This window comes from Copidosoma floridanum, unplaced genomic scaffold, assembly GCF_036245765.1.
Source record: "Copidosoma floridanum isolate Cflo_tuat_1 unplaced genomic scaffold, Cflo_Japanese_pri ptg000004l, whole genome shotgun sequence".
Taxonomy (NCBI): Eukaryota; Metazoa; Arthropoda; class Insecta; order Hymenoptera; family Encyrtidae; genus Copidosoma; species Copidosoma floridanum.
The window spans coordinates 12478167-12502221 of NW_028321881.1; the positions used below are offsets into that span (position 1 = coordinate 12478167).

The 24055-nt window shown below is 37.9% G+C and overlaps 1 protein-coding gene across 1 annotated transcript; it reads left to right on the plus strand.

Moving 5' to 3' along the window:
- Positions 1 to 9294: 9294 nt before the first annotated feature.
- LOC149375736 (uncharacterized) lies at positions 9295 to 12179 on the plus strand. Its single transcript, XM_089596115.1, has 5 exons — positions 9295 to 9443; positions 9519 to 10594; positions 10686 to 11047; positions 11124 to 11709; positions 11770 to 12179. Exons 1-5 carry the CDS (start codon positions 9295 to 9297, stop codon positions 12177 to 12179), a joined length of 2583 nt encoding a protein of 860 aa, XP_089452241.1.
- Positions 12180 to 24055: the final 11876 nt, after the last annotated feature.

A 24055-nucleotide genomic window follows, 5' to 3' on the forward strand; every position in this document is an offset into this window, starting at 1 on the left:
TTAAAAAATGTGGATTAGTTCCTTGAAATCTCCAAGAAGTCGGTTATAATGTTCTGCAGAAAACGAAGAAAGATGATAAAACTTCAGATGATATAAGAATGCAGGCAGAATCAAAGGATAATTGTTTTTTAAACGACAAAGATAGTACTCATTAGCAAAATTTTGAAAAAAATTCAGATTCTAAAATTCTACAAAAATAATACAAAGACAAGTCAACAATAATAAATCAAGAAGATTTGTCATTATACAAGTATTGGCTTAAAATCAAGGGATGTCCCATTGGTAACTTTTAATATAAATATAAAAAACACATATTTTAAAGACTAACTTTTTATTGACTAGATTTTTAAATGACTAAACTTTAATAATGACTAGATTTTTCTTTTAGATATTTTTAATGAAAACTGATTTACTTATGTAAAATCTGTTTTGTTTTTTTTACTTTTATGGATGATGCTACGCATAATGATTCTATCATTAAGATTTCTAAAAATTCATTAGATTTAAACTTAGAAGTAGTTAATCCTAATAGTCAATCATCCCTTTCTCAAACAATTCCAACTTCATTAGTTGAAGAAGTGGGCCAACCTGAAACTCAAGAAAATGTACTACTTGAACTTGTATCAGATGCAAGTCACAGTGATGATGGAACTAGTGTACAAAATTTTCATATCATAGCATCAAGTAATGGTAAAATTAGTATTAAAGATAATTCAGTATTTGAAATTGGTTCTTCTCAAGTTTCTCTCTCAAAAACTAGTATTGCTGACAACTTTTTCAATTCACTAGATACTAATTCGATTGATTATGGTATGTATACAATAATACAATCAATTCTTATGTAAAATTTAATAATTAGTGTCAATAGTTTAATGTTAAAATATGTGATTATAATACTTTCAGCTAGTGACTCAAATAAATCAAGCACACTTGATGCTAGTGACTCGAATAACTCAAGCACACTTGATGTTACTTGAAGCTCCACTCCAATTGATAATTACAAAGAAAGCTGTAATGAGAAAGAAAGTGACCAAGAAAATAAATCTACTGAAGGTATCTAGTCTTGAATAATGATAACATTTACTACTTTAAAACTGTTAACATAACATAATCAAAATATTTACTTAAATACAAATAGATTCAAGTACATTCGACCATGTGTTTACAATGCCCGTTAAGTATTTATTAAAAAAGAAAAAAGCCCAAATAGAAAAATCTGGGAAAATGAAAAAACCATCAGCAGGAACTTCGGATAAGTGGTGGGCTCAAGAGATAACTAAGCAAAAAGAAAAGCAACAAAAGGAAGAATAAAATTGAGAAAGCTAAACAACTTAGAGAAAAGAAAATTAGCTGAAGAGAAAAAGAAATTACAAGAGCAAATGGATGCTATACAAAAACAAATTAAACAAGAATCCATGAGTGCTGTACAAAAAAAAATTAAACAAGAAGCTTTGTCATGATATGTCATTTCAATTGCATGATTTACTTTTTAAGATTAGTGAATTTTTTTTTTTTTTAAATATTTTATGTAATTTATTATAAACAATTGTTTATTTATCAAACTATAATAAATATGATATTTTTATATTAACAGTGTTAAATAAATTTAAAAAAACCTTATAAATTCATTGAATCTTGAGTTTCTACAGCTGTCCCACAAGGGGGGACATGAAGTATGAGACACTGGTACATGGGATAAATTCTGTGTCTCATAGTACGGACATGTAGATAACTTCAATTTTTTATCATATATTTTTTAATTTTACGCTTACAGTAATAATAAAAAAATATTTTTAAAGTAAAAACCTTAAATTAGTGGATAATATAAAAAAATTATTTACAAACACCTTCATATATTTATAAATTAATTCAAATAATGAGGCACCACTCGTAAGCTGTCTCATAGATGGGCCCTTTACCTTACTCTTCGATTCTAGACCATGAAACTTTTTTTTCTATTATTATTATTATTATTATTATTATTATTATTATTATTATTATTATTCGTATTATAATTAATATTATTGAAATGAGTTATCAGAGTCGTACTTAAATGCGCAATAAAAATACTAAAATTAGGAGATACTGTTTCCTCATCACCTTGAAGTAAGTATCGGAGCGCGGTTTTTTTTTTTTTTTTTTTTTTTTTCAAGAAAATATTCAGAAATAATTTAATGACTAAGAAAAGAATCTTTAGACTACAACTTAAACTAAAAATACATTGGAAAAGTTATCTTTAGAGAGATTTATCAATATACAAGTTGTTTTTCCTGTATAAACTGAGTTTACAAAAAAAATAAAAAAAATGATGATAATAATGATGATAATAATAATAATGATAAGAATAATAATAATAATAATAATAATAATAATAATAATGATAATGATAATAATGATAATGATAATAATAATAATGATAATATTAATAATAATAATAACAATAATAATAATAATAATGATAACAATATTAATGATAATAATAATAATAATAATAATAATAAAAATAATGATAATAATAATAATGGGGCGCGTGCTCACCGGGTGGTGGATGGAGGCAAGCTTTCCGCCGGTGTATGGTTCCGAGGCACTGCGGTGGACGGAGCTTGCGCCCGTGGGTATTTGAAACGAAATAAAATAGTTTCCGTGGACCAAAACGCTGAGGAAAAAATCTCGTAAAAAAATCTAGGGTTCGTTCTTGAATGAAACCAAACATGGGTGACACTCATAAAAACAACGTACTCCAGACGGTAACCTCTCAGAGGGAATCTGCTGCCAGTTCAGACCTAGTGAAAGCCCGGGTGGCTGGTGTTGGTCTCACGGATTCTAGGGGAAGCCACAAAGGCGTCTAGCACGAAAATGCTATGCTTTCTAGCATCCGAAATCAAATGACAACTGGAGGTTGGTTAATCGATCAGACCAACGAATCACAGGATGTAGATCAGAATGGCCAGAACGAATATCAGTTCGCACTGGCTGAATCAACGGTAGTCGCTCACCTACAGAAAATCCTAAGCGACACAGAAAAGGAGGAGGAAAAAGTACTAGGTAGGATGACAGACATCCTACAACGTATTAAAAAAGCAATTGACAGGCAGCCAAACGTCAGCAGTAAAGTCAAGGAAGCCAGAGTTCACCTGGAAAAAATCTGTGGGATCTTAAAGGACCTTAAAGGCCGCCCCGAGAAGAATGTGGGGAAGATGTTAGTATTAAGGACATCTCTGTCAGCTCGTGTAATTAGACAGCCTTCGAAAAAGGTAACAGGCACTTGTAAATCGCAAGGAGCAAGTGGCTGCTAAAAAGGAGCCGCTAGGTAGCACACCGACTTCAAACAAAAATGAGTTAGGAAAGGAAATAAAGAAGTGGAGAAAGGCAATGGAAAGAAATGAGGCCATCCTCGTAAAACCAGCAGGAGAAAAATCATACTCAGAAGTACTGGGAACATTCCATAATGCTGTCAACCCGAGAGACTGCGGCCCGAAAGTTACTTGAATACTCAGCACAAAAACGCTGATTGTATTCTAGTGGAGCTCGTCAAAATCACCAAAGACAAGGAGAATTTGACGCAGGCCATTTCACTGGCTGTTGGAATCGCAGGATAGGTACAATCAAGGAAATCTAGAGTTACCTTGGAGGTATTGGACTTAGAGGCAGTCACTGATAAATAGAAGTTACATCAGCTATCCAAGAGGCTGCTAAAACCGTAGAAGAAGACCCAGGTGAAATCAAAGTGGCTATGCTACCGCCAAATTGATGGCAGGAGAGAATAGCGCTGGCTGAAATGGACGAGGCTAGCTCTCTGTCACTTTTAAGAAAATGGACGATAGCAGTAGGATGGATCAGGTGCCGACTAAGGCGCAGGATCATCGTCCAGCGATGTTGCAGGTGCCTGGGATATGGGCACACAAGACACGACTGTAGAGGCCTGGACCGATCACGATTGACAGAAAAGGCATTGCACGCAAAACAGGATAGAATATTAAGAAGGTGGATACAAAAGGACTAGCGAAAAAAGTCGAAAATGGCATCGCTTCTATTCAAAGCTATGAACCAAACCTGAACACAGTAAAAGGAGTACAGAAGCTTACCGAGGCTTACCGAACGGCAAACACTCAACTTACTGGTGGAACAAGAAAATTGCCGAATCGAGGCGCTAATGTCTTGAACACAGACGCCTCTATCAAAGGTCCATAAACAGACTGGAGGCCAGACAAAGGTACGCCGAGTACTAGTTTACAAGAAAGACGATGCAATCTGCTATTAAGAACAGCAAAAAGCAATGCTGGCAGACTCTGTGCCAGGAAGTAAATAACGACCCTCGGGGCAGAGCATACCAGATAGTGATAAGAAAACTGGGAAGACTGGCACAAACTGCAAACAATAATAAAGACGCGGATACCACGAGGCATATCGTGGATACGCTATTCACGACGCATCCAGAACTCGAGGATCGAGCAGACTTGGAGCTCATAAAAAATGTACCTTTATGTACCCAGAAGGAACTGGAGCTAGCAGCCGGATTGCTTAAGAACGGAAAAGCCCCTGCACCAGATGGCATATCGGCAGAAGTCATCAAGACAGTGGTGGCAAAACACCCACAACTGCTATTAAACCTATACAATGCATGTTTGCGGAAGGGGTTGTTCCCAACTCCCTGGAAAAACGCACGGCTGGTACTGATCGTTAAAGGCAAGGGTGAGCCTAACTCTCCGTCATCACTCAGGCCGTTGTACATGCTGGACACGTTTGAAAAGTTATACGAAAAGCTGCTTAAGGCCCGTCTTCTATGGGCTATACAAAATGCGGGAGACTTATCTGACAGGCAGTACGGATTCAGGAAAGGAAGATTTACCATAGGAACAGTAGAAGACGTAGTAAAAGCAGTTTTCAGTACCAAAGACATATGCTATGGAGCGAGACCCCTCGTTCTTCTAATTGTCTGAAGGATCGCTTCTTGATCCATACGACAAAAGAAGACGAAACAGAGGAGGAAATAACTACAGGGGGATTCCAGAGATCCAAACTTGGACCTGATCTCTGGAAAGTGTCTTACGACGGACTGTTCCGCCAGAAAATGACAGAGGGTACGTTCTTGGTTGGATACGCGAACGATGCTGCTGTAGTGATCGTTGAACGCACGACGAAACTTGTCTTGATACGACTTAGCCAGGTTATGCGAAGAGTAGTTCTATAGATGGAGAAGTACGGGCTCGATGTTGCAACAAGGAAGACGGAGATGGTACTACTGACGAGGAAAGAGATAGATACCATCATCCTCCTCAAGGTACAAGAAGAAGAAGGAATGACGAAGGATGCCGTGAAATACCTAGGAGTGACGCTGGATAGAAAGCTCACGTTCTGGAGTCACCTTAGGCAAGCAGCAGACAAGGCGGTGGCAAGAGTAGCGACATTAGGCCAAATCATGCCAAACGTTAGAGGTCCAAAACCTGCAAAACGCAGGCCCCTCATGTTTATGGCCCAGTCTATTATTTTGTACGGGGCTGAGATAAAGGGAGATAAAATTAACGTAGAGAAGAAGAAAGTGAAAATCACCTAAGTTAAAAGAAATAGGAACGACGATTAAAGCACCTCACGTAGCAGGACTTAGGAAGAATGGAGGCTAAAAAGTGCCTGGGAAAGAACTTGGGAACACTGATAACACAGATGGCAAGAGGTAGCTAGACGTAGATGGACGGCACGCCTAATAAAAGATGTCAAGAAGTTGACCAAGCGAAAACATGGGGAGGTAAATTGCTATCTTACCCTATTCCTCTCAAATCCCGGGTATTTTTGCTCGTACCTCAACAAAATGCGGAAAACACAGACGGCTGCGTGCAAGTACTGCGGCTACGATAAAGATGACGCAGAATATTCGTTCTTTGACTGCACCAAGTGGCAAGCCGAACGAAATGTGTTGCAAGAAAGGATCGGAACTTTTAATCCCCATAACGTTATAGATAAAATTCTACTCAACGAAGAAAGACGGACTGCAGTAGCCTAATACATACATATATAGTTCTCCAGTCCAAAAAGGAGGACGGTTTTCTCGACGACCGCATAGAAGCAGAGGGCGCTCTGTGGTGAGCGCGTTGGTCCGGTGCTGTCGTGGGGCATAAGGTAGTGTTTCCGCTGCAGTGCTCGTGGTGTTTAAGGGGGTGGTGGCGGGGGTGGCCTCTTTGCTCTATCATCTTCCTGCTGATGAGCAGGTGTGGCTTGGTGGCCCATGCTCTTAGGTGATTCGCTTGCACTGTACTACCTTTTTTTTGTTTGGGGGGGGGGGGCTGGGCTTCCGCGGTGTGGTTGCGGGGCAGTGGGTGTGCGGGATAGGGGCTTGCGTGGGTGTTTAAATGCGGGCAGGCTCCTGTGGACCACTTTGCTATATCACCTTCCTGCCGATGAGTGACTGTGCGTTGGTGGCCTTAGTGGTCTTCTTAATTACAATAATAATAATAATAATGACAATAATAATCAGGATAAAAATAATAATGATAATGATGATAATAAGAATTATGATGATGATGATGATGATGATGTTGATGATAATAATGATGATAATGATGATAACGATGATGGTCATGATAGTGATGACAGTTATGATAGTAACGATAGTGTTCGGGAGGTTTAAGCACGACGACGATTGAAACTTAAGTTGCGCGTCGCGTTGCGCAAAGAGTGGCGCCATCGAGTGGTTTGCGTACATAACAGCGGGAGAGAAGGGAGGAAGAGGCAGGAGAGCGAGCGAAGGGGCCTCCAAGTTGGAGGCATTAGAGTTTAAACGACGAACGCGCGCGGACGAGAGAACAGAGCTTAACTGGATGGGAGTTGGTGCCCAGATCATACTAAGCTGTCCCTTTTCGGTGCCTAACTTAAAAAACAAAACAATCTTTCAAGTGGGGTCCCGGGGGCTTTGAAAGGTCTGTCGTGACACGCGGAGAGGTGCGGGAACGGCGGGCGGGAGAGCTAAAGCACGGCTCTGCTGTACCTTGAGCCACAGGCAGAGACCAGGCATTCAACGTCGGTGTGATCCTCCATGGTACGCTGAGGCTGACCGAGACTATCGGACATGGAGGAACCGGAACCTCGACCATCACCACAGTAACTCGAACTCCGTGCTACGCTGAAGCAGACCAAGACGTCGGTGTACGGAGCCAGAGCCCTTAACCTCCACCGTGCCTTCCTTCGCGTTACGCTGAGGCTGACCGAGAGATCGGTGCGCGAAGGAAACAGTTGTGATCACAGCCAAACACAGGTCTGTAGAGTTAATTAACATCTGTGTCAGTCGGTGAGTCATCACGAGAACCTGCCAGTGAGAGTGTATCCAGCTATTCAGATGCACGACCGGCACTCTCTCTCTCTCTTTCTTTATAATTGGCGCTCTCGTTTCCGCGAGTTAGTTCTAGTAAAGTGTAACCCAGGTAGGTGAGACGCGCCTTTGATTTGTACCAATTGTATTGTTGTCGTTGAATGCATTCACGTAGGGATCTATTATAAAACTATTGTAAACCTTTCCATACATATTGTATATTAATTAAAGCAAAACAATAACTTATAAACAGCGAGTGATTATTTATGCAACCTAACTTCGCTTCCCTCACGAATAAATACACATTTTTTCACGTCCATTCAACAATAAGATTAACTAATTTAACATTGGGGCCCCGGGTGAGTAAGCGTGGTTGGTTTTGTAAGTCGTCTTGCCTAGATGAGTTAAATTTACTGTATTAGTCTTGATACTTTTTAACAACCGGGTTTACCGCATAGTGATTAAAATCATCACCGTAGATAGGCACGTGGTGTTACAATGGCTGCTGTTTCCTTAAACCGCCTCCTCACGTTGCAGGCCATCCGTATCGTTGAAATCGAGGAAATTATCGCGAGCATGAAGGTCAGAGCCAGTAACACAATAAATAAGAATATTGTACGATCAAGGTTAGAGTCGATAAACTCCATTTGGACCGATGCACGGAAAACGCATGATGAGATAATGTTCCGTGACGATGCGGAAGAAGATTATTACGTGACGGACAATGCATTTGTCAGTATGCAACGCGATTACGAAAATGCGGTTGACTATTTATTGACTCTTTTGACGCACTATGAAGCCGAAGGCGATAAAACCCAACCAGCCCCGAAACTCAATAACCCTATAGACTCAGATTTGCGTCCGACGAAATTACTTAAGCTTGATTTACCTACTGTTTCCGGGGAGTACACCGAGTGGGATAGATTTTTCGACCTCTTCACGGACTTAGTGCACGATGCACCCAAAGTAACAAATGCCACAAAGTTGCAGTACTTGAATTCTTGCCTCACTGGCTCGGCTGCCGACTTAGTAAAAGATGTCACGACGACGAGCGCAAATTACACCTAAACCTGGAACGCCCTAAAATTCCGTTACGATAAGCCTCGAGTCATCGTCAGTAACTACTCAGATGTGCTGCTAAGTATACGTCCGCTTAGAATGGAATCGGCGCTAGAGCTTAGGACATTTGTCGACAAATTACAGCGCATAGTTCGAGGTCTGACAAACATGAAACTACCAGTTGAATATTGGGACATTTGGTTCGTCCACATTCTAAGTGCGCGTTTAGATACTGAGTCCAGGAAGCTTTGGAAAAGCAAGTTAGGAGACCGAGACCAAAGTACCGAACCTAACCCCGCACACGCGAGAGAGCAGCTTGGGGTGTTAGCACACTTTCCAAAGTATTCCGAGTTTGCCGAGTTTTTAAAGAAACGTGCTCATTCACTGAGCATATTAAGGCCAGAAGAGGGAGCTTGAGTGAAAGGTGCACTCTCTAAACTAGCACTAACACTCTCCAAACTAGCATCCTGGGACTTAATTGAGATTGGTGTCAAAATCCCATCCAATATCAGATTAGCTGACCCGTACTTCCATAAACCACAACGGATTGATTTACTCTTGGGAGCTGACATAACGGCCACCTTCTTCGACCAGGTCTCCGTAACCTTTCGCCTTCCCTGATAGTGGCCCAAAACACGGTCTTAGGATGGATCCTCTCCGGTCCGGTGTCGACTGAAAAACCAGGTCAGACGCCCTCTGTCTCAGCCCGCACCGCTAAGAATCTGCATTGTCTGTGTAATGAGGAGCTCCAGGAGTCTCTGCAAATCTTTTGGCGTTTAGAAGAAATATCGCCGAGTGATAAGAGCACAAGTCCCGAGGACGAGTAGTGCAAGAGATTATTTGTGGAAACTCACGATCGAGATCAGGCTGGACGGTTTGTCGTAAAACTGCCTGTAAAGACTAACGTTCCCTCAGTAGCTCAAGAGATACGTAAAATGGCCCTAGGCTCCCTAAGGCATTTGCATCGACGCCTCGAACGCGATAGCAAGCTCGCCGCAGCGTATCGAGAATTTATGACGACCTACGAGAAGCTTGGTCACATGAGTCCTATAAGCCCAGTAAACGGTGAAAATCCCAGGTCTTGGTACTTACCGCATCACTCTGTCGTGCAGTGAACTGGTCTTGATTGGGAACTACGTGTGGTATTTGATGCCTCAAGGAGAACTCGCGATCGACATTGCCTGAACGAGTTCTTAGCTACTGGCCTCACTCTTCAGCGGGATTTGTCGTTGATACTAGCAAATTGGAGACGGCATCAGTTCACATTTATGGTCGATATCGTCAAAATGTTTCGGCAGATAGGCGTGGTACTAACCGATCAAGACCTCCAACGGATAGTCTGGTCTCCTCGCTCCAAACAGCCCCCAATCGACTACGTCCTGAGCACGGTTATCTACGGAACTGCCTGCGCGCCGTACCTTGCCATACGCACTCTGAACCAACTCGCTGAAACCGAGAAAGCACGCTATCCACTAGGCGCGCACTGCCTGAAGCACGATACATGTGTTGACGACATTTTTGCTGGGGCTGACGACCTGTCGAGCGCACAGCATATACGATGGGAACTCATAGATATACTACGGTCAGCGGGAATGGAGTTAGATAAATGGGCAGCAAATAATCTAAGTCTACTCCCATCGAGTATGAAACAGAGTGATTCCGGTGAACTAAAACCAATTGATCGGGACAGCCACGTGAAGACCCTCGGTTTGCTGTGGAATCTCCATACAGACACCTTTGTGTTCTGCGCACTCAATTTAGACCCCTCAACTAGAACAGTTACGAAGAGATCGATTTTGTCAAACATTTCGCGGTTGTTCGACCCCCTTGGATGGGTCGTCCCGGTCACCGTGACCACGAAGATACTTATGCAAGACCTATGGATAATGAAAGGTGATTGGGACACGCCTTTACCGGTTGAGATTAAAAGGCGTTGGGATGAGTACTGTGCGTCGCTTACAGCGCTCTCGTTTTTGTCCATAGAGCGGTGGTTAAATACATCTCCTGGGCTCAAATGTGAACTACACGGATTCTCAGACGCATCTTCACGTGCATACGCAGCCGCTGTATGCCTACGAGTTTGCACCGCAGACCACAAATTTCGAGTCATTCTCCTCGCAGCCAAGTCTAAGGTCGCGCTGGTGAAGACAGTGAGCATCCCGAACCTCGAACTATGTGGAGCCACGTTACTGGTTAAGCTTGTGGGGCACCTAAAATCGTTAGAGTTTCACGCTCGTATGCCTGTTCATCTGTGGTCCGATAGTCGAATAGTCCTTGGATGGTTAGGTAAACACCCATGTCATTGGAAAACGTTCGTGGCTAATAGAGTCTCATTTATTCAAACTGAGCTACCTTCGGCTCGATGGGCCCATGTTTCTAGCAAGGAAAATCAACCGTGGAGTACAACCTTCAAAGCTTGGTACTAACACGCTGTGGTGGCACGGACCTTCATGGTTATCACAACCAAGCGAAAATTGGCCAAAAGACGGGGGACCAGTCAAGGTCGCCCATTACATCGCAATCGTGAGTGAACCAGAACTCCTCACCCGGTTCTCAAGCTTGACCGAGCTTGTGCGGATCATAGCATATTGTCGGCAACCATTAGTCATTTTGAGAGCACGAAAGGACGGAACCGGACCCATACCTTCTTTCCTAACCGGCACCGAGTTACGCCAGGCCCGTCTTACGGTGATTCGGATGGCCCAGTCCCATAGATTTGTTAAAGAGATTGAATTGTTGAGGAATAATAAACCATTGCCTACAGCACCCACTACTGACAGTAAAACCCATGCTCACTGAGGCTGACGGGATCTTACGCGTTGGAGGCCGCTTATCGCATTCCATTTTGAGTTTTGAACGAAAGTATCCCCCGATTTTACCGCGCGGTTCTGCTCTCAGTCGACTCTTTATTCGCTATGCCCACCACGCCACCTTACATGGTGGACCTATGCTCACTTCAAACCACGTAATGCAACACGTGTGGATAGTAGGTAGGCAGTCGTTAGTCAAATATGCCATACACAAATGCGTACCTTGCCAAAGGGTGAAACCTCGACTAGCCCACCAGCTGATGGGAAATTTACCAGCGGCAAGAATCACTCCAGCTCGTCCATTCACTACCTCCGGTGTGGATTACGCGGGGCCCATTCAAGTGCGCATGGCCAAGGGCCGTAGAATACGCACGTTTAAAGGATACATCGCCCTTGTCATACGCTTTAGAACTCGTGCCTTACACTTGGAGGTAGTCAGTGACTTAACCTCCGCTGCCTTTATATTAGCATATCGCCGATTTGTCAGCCGCAGAGGAATCCGTTGCCAGCTATATAGCGACAATGCAACAACCTTCCAAGGCGCTGATCATGAGCTACCAGCCATGTTTTGATTGGTCTCCACATTTTGTCGGGAAGTAGCCGCAACCTTAGCCAACGACGAGACTGATTGGACCTTTACACCGCCAACAACCCCTCACTACGGGGGGTTGTGGGAAGCTGGTGTAAAGTCAGTGAAGTACCACTTAAGAAGAGCTGTAGGGGACCATAGCCTAACCTTCGAAGACCTTTCCACCGTCCTGGCTGAGATCGAAGCGTGCCTTAATTCGCGTCCTCTTAGTCCATTAGACCCCCATGATCTAGATGCTCTTACACGAGCCAAATTTCTTATCGGATCTGCGCCTAGTTTCTTACCCGACACCGAGCCTCCAGCCAGCCCAACCAACCGACTTCAGGACTACCAACTACTTCAGCGTATCACATCCCAATTTTGGAAACAATGGTTTCAGGAGTATATAACATCTGCAAGAAAGGGAAAAATAGCGGAGTAGCACCGAAAACTTCAAGGTTAGGCAGCTCGGCCAATAAACCATTAAAAATTAATTATAACTATTTTTTTGGAATCAATGGACTAAATTATATATAATATAAAAAACGCCCAATAATCTATCAATTTTTTAATTCAGAAGTTTCTCGGTTGGTATCCTTATGTAATAAGAACAGAATTTAGATCGGCGTGCTGCATAAAGTCTGTGCAGTCAATAAGGTACCTAACCACCAATTCAAAAGATGTGGGTTCGATTCTCGCAGGCAACGAAATGTGAAAATTTCATTTACACACATATATTATGTATAATATATATGTGGACGCATGCACATGCTAAATACATATCACACACACACACACACATACACAAATATACGTGTGTGAGTGATATTTAATTATTATATACTTTTCTATTAAGCTGTATATAAGATTATTATACGCACTTTTGAAACAAGAGAGAGGAGGCAGTAAGCGCGTATAGAAAGAGACAGAGATCCAAGCAGAGCCGAGCTGACCCGAGTTAATCCGGAGATCGTGCTATTGCACGGTCGTTTTATCGCGTCGGTCGAACTCTCAAGCGCGCTATTAGATGTTTCACATAAAAAACTTAGTCATAATTTATAAGGGGTTGGCACGCAAAGCGCGTAGGAGGTGGAGCCCTACTAGTATTTTCCTATATTGTATAGTTATTTCAAGTGGATTCAGCCTCTAGAGATGGTCAAGCGGCTTTAGTAGGGCTGCAGACTTATATACGTCCATCTCCTAATAAGAGCACTACTATGGGCACTGAGCACTTGGGAGAAGGAAGGGAAAAGGGAGAGGGAGGCCTACCGTTACAAGAAAGGGGGTAGGGGGAATTTGGCAATTTCATTGCGAGAACGTCGCGGTCACCCATCCCCTGAGGAGCATTGTGTGGTGAAAAAGCACATATGGAAAATCACACGGGCACTTGCCCGAAAAAGTCTGCACTGGCCGGAAGTCGCACCCATTGAGACATTTATGATCACACCACGATCTCCCGCGTGCCGATCCACGACCTAGCCGACTAAGCCACCACGTGCTCTTATATGTATATATATTCCTACATTTTAAAGTTATTTTAAGTGAATCCAGCCTCGAACCCTCCTCCATTCCCCTCACCCCCCTACATCACCACCTTACTTCTGAACAACCTTAACAGTTAAAAAAATGATTGCGTTTTGTTAGGTAGTTGCTTTGATTGCGCCAATCTGTTTGAGTGTTGTACAACATACTTCGATGTATTTTTAAGAAGTCTTAAACTTGTATGATAGTAAATTTTTTTAGAATAATATCCTGTTATAATGAAGAAAAATTTTTAAAACTATTTGTGTACCAAAATAATAATTTTTTTCAGAAAAGTTGTACACTATAAATTTATAAACTGTGAATTTTCTCATGTTTTCTTAAATTTTTTAACCTTGAAAATCCTTTTCCACATTTTGTACAAATTTGCCTGATTTCACATTTACTATGAATTTCCACATGTCTATTTTAATAATCCTTCTTTGTTTATTACAATATATGTATGTAATTGTTTTTTCTGAACTGTTTTTCTTTGGATATCTAACGAAATTTTGTTTTAAAGTAAATACAAGTTTACAAGTATCACAAACACATAATAATTTTCGATGTGTCTTCTTATGTTCTATTAATTTTTCAGGGTTCGAAAATTTTGTTTTGCATATATTGCAGATTAATGGATCTTGTAAACTGAAACATAATTTCATACTACAAGTTGTATTTAAATAATTGTGCGAGTTAAATGACATATTCTTACCTCAACTGCATTGTGTGACCTAAAATAAGTAACAAATTTAATTTTCCAGTTGATAATGTCTATTTATTATAATTTTTTTTTGCATAAATTTTTGTTACATTTCCAAAGAACCTGGAAAATATTTATGTACGTACAAAAAACAGATAATTACTTTTTTTTTAACATTATAAAATATAAAACATTCGTAGATGAATCGAAAATTTTTTACTCTTAATTTTTTTTAAAACATTTCTCAATGTAAATAATGTGGATGGATAAGTATCTAGATTTTTTTCAATTATTGAAAAATTTCGTACCAAACAATATTTTGTAGTTCAAATTTATTTTCAGATTTAATTTAAATGAAAACATTACTTGGACTTTCACATCTCGAAAAGACAACATATAACTGTCCATGAGAAAATAAAAATTTTTTAACATATAATATAATCTTACAAAATCAAAACTTTAACCTTAAGATTTGTTAATAGTCATCAAAAAAACTAATACCAAGAGAAATTGTTTTCTGTACAAAATAAAAGGAAGTGATGATGATCTACTTGTACTTAATGTTATTTTCAGTACAAAACCTTTACATCCTTTTTTGTCACCTGTAATTATTTCTGTTTCTATATGAAAGTCTATACAAATAATATAGTTAAAGTGTTAGTTTATATTTTTTATTTTTTAAAATTTTATCATAATTTAAACTCCATCCTAAATCTCCGTATGAAAAAAATAAAGGAAATATCATTGGATCCACAGAATGCGATAGTTTATTTAAATGGGTATTAGGTGGAACATCATCCAGTTAATTTTTTGGATAAATAATTAAATCGTAATTGTCGACTATACTGTGCAAGGTGTAGATGCGTACACGCACGGGCTGAGTCACGTGGGACCTCTTGCTCTGTTTTTCCTTTCTTTTCGAAAGGGGGAATTGCGCATTTTGTAAGTGCGCAGGTTGACCGCGGGTACACCGCCGAAAAGAAAAGAGAGACAAAGGGGGAAGCAAAAGAAAAGGGGTCGAAGCGGAGCCGGAAAAAGTTAGTTAGTCACGAGACGCCCGAGCGGAACCAAGTAAAATCGGAAGCTGAGCATCGGATAGGAGTGAGTAGGAGCTACCCGTTGGAGAGCGAGGCGGTAAGTCCAGCACTCACACGATCGAAGGGGTAATCCTTGGCCCATGGTTGTCTAATTATCAACCAAGTGGTGCCCTTCGATCTGCTTAGCTCGAACGACGGAGCTTTCCTTGGTTTTTGTATCACGTCTTGTCTGTTGTTCTCTTTTTTTTAAGTTACCGGCTTGCAATTGTTTTTTCTCTGCGTTTTTTCCGTGTGATTCTCGCCCCGTGTCTTTTTTTTCGTCGTCGCGCTCGTTAACTGTGTGTCTCTACGCCCGTGTGATTCCGATCTGGCGATTATTTTGTGTGCGTTCCTTAATTTAGCTAGTCTGCTCGATTTTTTTATTCTAAGGGCCGCTGTGCCTTGTAATTGCGTTATAATATTTTATTTTTTTTTGCATCGCCAAAACGGCCAAGAATTTAATTTTTTGTTAAGACCTTAAGTAATCTTCCTTTTGTTTGTTTACTAATATATAAAAAGCACCGACGGAGGAGGATGGGGCAATTAAGGAGCAAATTCCCATGAGTAAAAACGTAAATGCGGCACGTGTTGGGTTTGATTTTTTTTGTTTTGGTGTCGCGTAGACGTCGTCACGCGCTTTTTCATCATTTTCTTTTGGTTGATTTAAGAGCAGCGGCGCTGACCTTGTACGTATAACTTTGGTATACGCCGGATCATAACAGTTGTTGTCATACGCGAACAGTTATACTTAAATTCTCGAAATTCACCTCCGACGGTTATTATTATTTTCTTTTGCATTCGGCCATGCGACTTACTCGGAACTAGTCCCATGCCGTATTGACTATAATATTTTGCATTCTACGTATTCTTCTTTCCTTTTGCGTGTAGGTACATTTTTATTACCACACTATATTATGCGTTACCAGCCATATGCCGCTTGTTTTTCACCAACGCGGCAATTTTGTTAATTATTCGTCTCATGTCGATATGTGTAAGCGATTTACCCGAATGACGGATTAACACACATTGTCGCCATTATTTTTGTATTTTTATAATAAATTATACTTTAACAGTATTTATTCCTTGTTGTTATAATACTGTATGTGAACCTCTGTCCTTACCACCAACACTACTTTTTCATATATAAAATACCCCTTTCAACGGGACTTTAAAACAATAATAGCAGCCTAATCTGGTAATAATGGTTTATTATGTATATGACGTTGTTTGTCACTTTTTCGTATAAAATACATATTATAATTCGATAAATTTTGAACGTTTGAACTTTGATGTGAATGTTTGTAATTTTTTGGAAAAAAATTTTTATTTAATATTTTTGTTAAACTTTTTATACGTTCTTCAATGAAATTTTTATTCGATTTCAATCTTTTTTTAATTGCAACTAAGTCATCATAAATATATAATTGACTACTATGTGGTTCTTAATCATGATGTGAAGTACTGTTTGGAGTAGAAAAAAAAAACGAAAAATGAAAAAAAACTTTTTTCATTTTACTAACCAATTCAAAACTAGCAATGGGGAGTTGGCACGTGGAGCCTTGTTAGTATATATATATAATATATCTTCCTATATTATATAGTTAACTCAGTGGGGCATTCTACACGAACCCCCCAACGCCCACCATTTGCCCCCCACCGCCCCTCCCACCAACTCCCCACAAAATAAGGTAAAAATCCGTTATTTTCTTGCTTATTTTGACACATCGTAGTTTTTCTGAAAACCCCCTACAGCCTCCCACCGATCCTCCACAGACCCCCACGCATTTTTTATGGCCCTCCACCGCCCCCCACAAAATATTATATGCATAGTTTAGAAGTATAGTATAAGTCTTTATTTAAGCCAGGGGGTTCAACCACGTATGGCTTCATGGGATAATAACAATGTATGTTTTAATATTTAATCAAATAGTTACTGATTAGTGCACAATACTATAATCAGCTAAACTTAAATACAATCAATTGTATTTTAATTAATTGGATCCCTTGGTTTCTTTGTAAGCATAAAGTTTTTGGTGGGCTGACTTTTTTTGTTAGTATTTTGTAACGTTGCATTTTGCCAGCCCTGTCAATGTGTTAAAGTCTATTACCACATTCCTACCAAATCACATGGAAATATTGTATAGTATTTTTTCTCAAAACATCCTACATCCCCCACCTACCCCCTACGGTGCTCCAAGCGACCCCCACGAATTTTTTCATGGCATAATTATTATATCATCATCACTTATATAGTCCTTTAATACACAATTCTTCTTTTTACGTACATAAACTTAAGTTAAATTTAGAGTATCATTAATATAAACGATGGAAGTTTCGCATCACTTTATGAGTCATCTTACAAAGCCTGATTAAACCACGAAGACTTACGTCCATTTCTATTCTGTTTTAAATTAATGCTGAAATTGGTACAATAGATGAACACGATATACATTCATGATATGTATTATTTGTTAATAAATTTTACCTATACATAAAAAAAAAAAAATAAAAAGAAATGTTAAATGTTTCTATGTCCCCTTCTCCAATTCTGAAAAATAATTTTGAAAATTCATTATTACTGGAACGGATATTATTTTGTAATCTTAAAATTTTAAAGAAGTTCCATAAAAATGATGATTCAATAGTTTCTTCTATTATTATAGTTCTATTATCGTTTTTTATAACTGGAAGGATTTGTCGAACTCCTCCTCCTAATACTATTAATTTCTCAAATTAGTCAGTTTCAAATTCTAAAAATACACTTTCAATATTATTTAAGTCTAGAGGTAAACGAAAAGTTCTATGACTGGTCATACCTTTTGGTAGTAATACAGATGCAATTCCTGTCCAAGCCATTGACATAATATTTTTACCTCTAGAAATAAAATAATAAATGAGTGTCTTATATAAGTAGGTTTTTCCGGATTAACCAGGACCATCTATGAAATTTACTTTTTAATCTTGTTCACAAATAGTTTTAAAAATTTTTCTTTTATCTTCATTTAAATTTGTGTACATTATATCGAACATTTTTTTACTGAAAGATATTTCCTCCATATTGCGATTATTTATATAGTTGCTAATGGTTGGTGTCGGTTAACTAAAAGACTCACATGATTTACCTTCCGATACCAAAATTTGATTAATATGTAGAAGAGCACAATTATTATTATCATCATCATCGAAGTCTTCCGTAAAATATTTTTTTTATTCATTCCATATTTTATTTCCTTGGATGTTTTCTGAAATAAAATACCAAGCAAAAAATTGTCTTAACTGGTATGGAAACATGATTTTTATGGCTTCTTCTAAAATATTGTTGATTTCAGAATCATGTTTTATTAAACCTATTGCAATTGCAGTCTCCCTGAAATTTTTATATGTTATTCCATTATGTTTTTTAACGTTTTCAACCGATGTAGCCCCATGTAACTTATTTAAACTAAGTTTTTTAAATTTGAAAAATAAAAAAGTTAAGAATAAAAAAGAATAAATCCACGAAAATTGTAAAAATGTATTTCTCATAAAATATTTAAAAGTTGGGGGGTTGGCGCGCAGTGCGCACAGGGGGGCGTGAGCCCCACTAGTATATATATATATCTGTGTGTGTGTGTGTGTGTGTGTGTGCGCGCGTGTGTGTAATGAGGTATTATTTGTTATTAAATAACCTCAAATTCGTATTTTAGTTGTACTTTTCTGACATATGAATTACAAATTGCGAAAAAATTATAGTATACCTTATAAATTAATACAAATGTCCACAAATTAATTTAAAGTGTTTTCATGACAACATAACCTCATAAAATAAGAAAAGTCGTCATATCTCGACGGAGAAGCAAAATAGGCCAAAAATACCGATTTCTTACGGGTATCCTAAAGGGGAAATAAAAAATCGAGACGCACAAATTGAGGTGTCATTTGTTATGATTACATAACCTCAAATTCGTATTTTCGGTCTATCTTTATGAAATTATAGGTCTATCTTAACTCGTAGCTATAACACATATACTTGCTTCTCATATAATTTTCTGTATGAAATGAGTTCAATATTTGATACTTGAAGTTTCACTTCTATCGTGGGTCCCATTACCCATTTTTTTTATTTAAGAAACTGGTTTACTCATCATGTTAAATGAGTAAAACATTATTAACTCAACAAGTATTTAAGTTATCGAGTATTTTAGAACACATATTTAGTTAAAGCATTTTCAAGCTGGCTGCAGATAGTTGCAGCTCATCACAGGAGTCAGTAGCTAGCCGTAGTCTCATGTATAGTACATACACAATAGCCTATCGATGTACTACAGACTGGGTTGCTACAAATCTCTGGAATTATCCGTTATATTGTGAGAGGTGCTGTAACAGTAACGTATCGTAAAGGGGCTACAGAGGGGGTTGTATAAGGTGGCGGGGGGCACTTAAAATTGGGAGGTGGGCGTGGGGGGCTTACAAAAAAATAACGAAGATTTTTAATGGGTCAAAATAACGGTCATATTAACGGAATTTTCCCGTATTTCGTGAGAGGCTGTGGGGAGGGGGGTCATGGGAAGACTTTGAAAATTGTGCGGGGGGGACTTAGGGCGGGGGGAGGGCAGGATAGCTCAGTAGGGCTCCTGCTATTATTTTGTTGGGTTAAAATATTATTTATAGTAATCGAATTTTCTCTTATTTTGTAGAAGATTGTAGGAGGAGGTGGGGAGTATATATTTACATATGTATGTGTGAGGGGGGAGGGGGCACCGCCTCCTGTGTGCTTCGTTCACTATTCCTTTAATGATCTTTCTCAAAATAAGAGTTGTGTGATTTTAAATAACTACTTTATTTATAGTCCTTAATTATGAGTCTTATAATTGCATATTTTGGATAGTAACGTACATTGTACGCATGTATTTTCGGACAAAAATAAATTTCCGAAACAGAAGTTAAATTCTAAAGATTCATTTAAATTTATGATATTTTCGTTACAATGAAATACACAAATGGAAACTCCACCTATAGTATTGAAAATACATGAAGTGAAGAAAATTTTACACTTTTTTCGAATTATAGCGACAGTGGGCTTTTTAAATTATTACAACATATCAATGTCAGAATTAAAGAAAAAATAAAAAAAATTATGGACAAAAATTATTATAATTTAAAAAAAAGACATTTGCAAGATAGTATTAACATTACGATTTCTAATACAAAACAAAAAATTTGTAGTGTTAAAAATAGTAAAATCAGTCCAGAAAATAAAAGTTCACGAAAACAAAAGAGTCAACAATGTAACAGATACAATTAAAAGTGTTATACACAAAAAAGAGACATTAATAAAAACAAGCTACTATGGCAAAATGTTTTTCTACAGAGCTGTAAATATCATGTAAATATTATATGATTGACTGTAAAAAGTGTTATTAAAACTGTTTATGAATTAAGGTGCAATGTGACAAACTGTACTTTAAATTTTTCAATAATAATTAGCTTTTTTTTTACTCATGAAATAGGCACTAAATAATGCGAAAGAGGACAAATTATTGTAATATTTAATAAAATATTTAAAATTCTCATTGTTTTAACAGCTGCTTTAATTAATTACCATACAAACTTGAAGCAGGTAAAAACTTTTTTCCACTTTTACAACTACATTTTTGTCTTTCAGAAGTCTTTGCCAAAATTTTGCACGAAATGCTTGGGTGGATTAAAAAGAGTTTGAAATAATTTAAAAATAAGTTGACTGACACTAAGAAAGTGGAAGGGTAGGTAGAAAAAGTAATATTACTGAAAATGACATGAAAACCGATATAATTTTACCTTAAAGATGCGGCTGAAGGGTGGCTAGAGGGATATCCTTGAAATGCTGTTGGGTTATAAAATTGGGTGAGCATGGAGGAAGGGGGGGTCTAAAAAAATGTTACCCAATTAAAATAAGGTTAAGACTGATAGTACTTCATAATGATATTAGTGTAACCTTTTATCTTAAAATTGCGAATAAATGGATTGTTTGGACGTTATTGATTCCATAGAGCGAAATAAAACTTTTGATATTAGTGATGATGTTATCGGGTTATACAATTGGAAGTGGGGTTAAGAAGAGTGCAGGGGGGCTAAACAAAATTGTGTTAAATTATACTGTTATTGTGTTTTAAAGTTGTGAGGGGGGAAAAAGAGGGGTGGAGAGGGAAGGGGGTTAATTAATAGAAATTTAATCCAATTGAAATAAGGTTCAAATTGAGACAATTTTACCCTTTATTACAGGGGGTCTGAGGGAGTTTAAGGAGGGGTTGAGAGGGGCTTATCAGTAAAGGGGGGTCATAAAAACTTTATCTCAATACAATAACGTAAAAACTGTTTGAATCTCATCTCATTCAGAGTGGGGCTGAGGAGGAGCATGTGGATTGACTCTTCAAAATCACTATTTAATATCGTGATATATATATCACTACCAATGGTGAATTATGCGGACATTATTAGGTAAAAAAAGGTTATTATGAGGACAAAATCGTACTTATGCGGACTGTCCTCATATCTTTTCAATGATATTAGTATATATTCTAGATGCACGTAAAGTCCTCATAAGTCACCTTACATAAGGATATATATAAAGAGTTCGGAGGCAGACTGTTCTGTGGTAGCGAGTGGTAAGTCCGAATTTTAGGTGTCAAACCCACCACCTTTTCTTTTCACAATACGAAAATTTGCAATGTATAGGAGGGTAATTATAAGAATAAAGTAGGAGTTAGGTGGATGTTAGCTGAATTCTATTATGCTACAGTATGTTTTGATTTGTATGATAAAAAATTAGCTTTATAAAACTTTCACGGTAAAGAATAATTCATTATAATCATTAATGACAAGTGATTATTTAATAAAAAACTTGATATTAATTTTTTAATGTATTGATGAATACATATTGACGTATAATCGTTTGTTCAAATAGTTTATTTGTATTTTAAAAGACGTAGAAAAATTGCATATCAAACATTACTATAATGGTTGATAGTTATTTACATGCCACTTAAATTCTTAATTTACACTTGAATGCATCATGTCTTGTAAATATTTTTCTACAATATTTATAAATTTTATTGTGCTTTAGTATATACGTATATGTCAATGTCTGCTTAAGTGTGTTACGCTTGTAAATTTTTATTCATAGTTAAAACAAAATGCAATTTCACTATACATATGCTCTCTCACATGGCGTACGTTATGACTCTTTTTTTTTTACTATATAGCATAGACTACACTCAAAAAATTTGTTATGTTTTTTTGATGACTTTTTACCTGTTTGTATTTACAAAACGATATAGGCAATATTCACACTTGAGTAAGCTCACTGACCTGAAATTATTAAACAAATAGCTAAAATTTTTAATTTTTTGCTTAAAATTTTGCGGTATGAGACAACATTTTTAGTAATTTATCTCATCACAGAAAGCATTCCTGTATTGTTACTGAATCTTTAGTACATATAAGTGTATTGAGTAAATATGTTTGCTTACTATCTATTCTCATACTTTAATTTACTTTATTATGTAAATCGTTGTTCAATATTTATAACTGCTTTTTATAGTACTTTGAATCGATCTAAGAAATAATTAGAGATCATTGCTTAGGTGATACTATAGCCAGTAACAGTTTACTGCAGAAGTTATATCAGATCTGTATGGAAACCTAACGTAAAGGAAAATACGGTGCCAGTGCTATGACTACCATAATATAAAACTTTATGTTGGAAAAAATTAGAGCAACAGGAGCTGATTTCTATAGACTCACCATTTTTCAATTATTAGATGGCGTTAGTGTTTTATAAACTTGGTCCCTGTACTGCTACTGCAGTTCCTACTTTTACCCTTAGATGTTTGTTTAGATGAAGCACCATAAGATATGTATACATGATTACCTCGGAGAAAGATTAGTAATTTTAAATACTCAATTAGAAATATAATTACGTTTGAATTCGAGACTATGAAAGTAATAATAAAACAAACACTTTGATCAATAAATAATTAAAATCATTCAGCATTCTGTTAGACACAAGGAATTTGAATTTTTGCTCTGTAACTCTAAACTTAAATAATAAAAAAACTGATTTTTTTTATAGTGAACTATGTTAAAATATGTAAATATGACGTACCATTTGTTCCGTTTAAAAGTTTTATTTATTGCACTATTCTTGCTACTTGTTCTGACTCCAAGTTCCGGCTGTGATCTATTTTGTATTGGGTGTGTGGTGTGTGCTTGTGAAAGACTTCACGAGTTTGAGTGCAGTTTGGGCGGCTTCCGTCTCTGAATCGTCAAGGCGGGTGGTCGTTAGCTTCAACACACTTCGGCTCGTTTGTCATGCGCGCTTCACGGCAGTATCAGTGTTGGCTTCAAGATGGCGAAAAGTGGTCCCCCCACCACTCTCCCGTCTAAGAAGAGTGGTGGGGGGACTGCTTTTTTGTCGCAGCTGCGAGACAGCCAAAAGCGTCGTCTGCTGAGACAGTGGTTCTCAAACGCGTTGCAGTCAGCAATGTCAGTAAATATATAATTATCATAGTGTCAGAGTCAGCCCACGCATCAGCTGATTTCTTTGCTATGTATATGGAATAAAATATATAGAGATATGTCATATAAGAATTCTTGTAAGTATTTCTATAAAAATTTAACATATATGTATGCTGATGTTGAGTGCACGTCTGCACGATTAGTTGGCCAGAGGTCAAGCATCTTGTGCAAAAGAGAATTCCCAACCTGGAGGCTATTTCTCTGAAGTATATCTACGTATGCTAGTACCAATATAGGCGTGTATGTTTCTGCATGTACATGTCTAATGAAAAAAAAAATCGTTTGTTAGGCGGTGCATCCACATGCAGACAGTTTCCCCGATGAAGATCCTTATATACACTTGCATTTATGCCTGACATGACAACAAACAGAGTGAGAGTGAAATGTTACCTCCTTTTTACAAAACGTTGTTTATTGAAATAGGACTTTGTCTTTTTGTTTGTACATTAATTTTTACAATCTACATTGACAGGTATAGAGTGC

Excerpts from the sequence above, each read along its gene's own strand:
- LOC149375736 (XM_089596115.1), top strand. The coding sequence starts at position 9,295 with ATGGCCCTAGGCTCCCTAAGGCATTTGCATCGACGCCTCGAACGCGAT. Across the intron at positions 9,444-9,518 it reads GGTGAAAATCCCAGGTCTTG|GAGAACTCGCGATCGACATT; the intron begins GTACTTACCGCA and ends TGATGCCTCAAG. Across the intron at positions 10,595-10,685 it reads ATCGTTAGAGTTTCACGCTC|AGTCTCATTTATTCAAACTG; the intron begins GTATGCCTGTTC and ends CGTGGCTAATAG.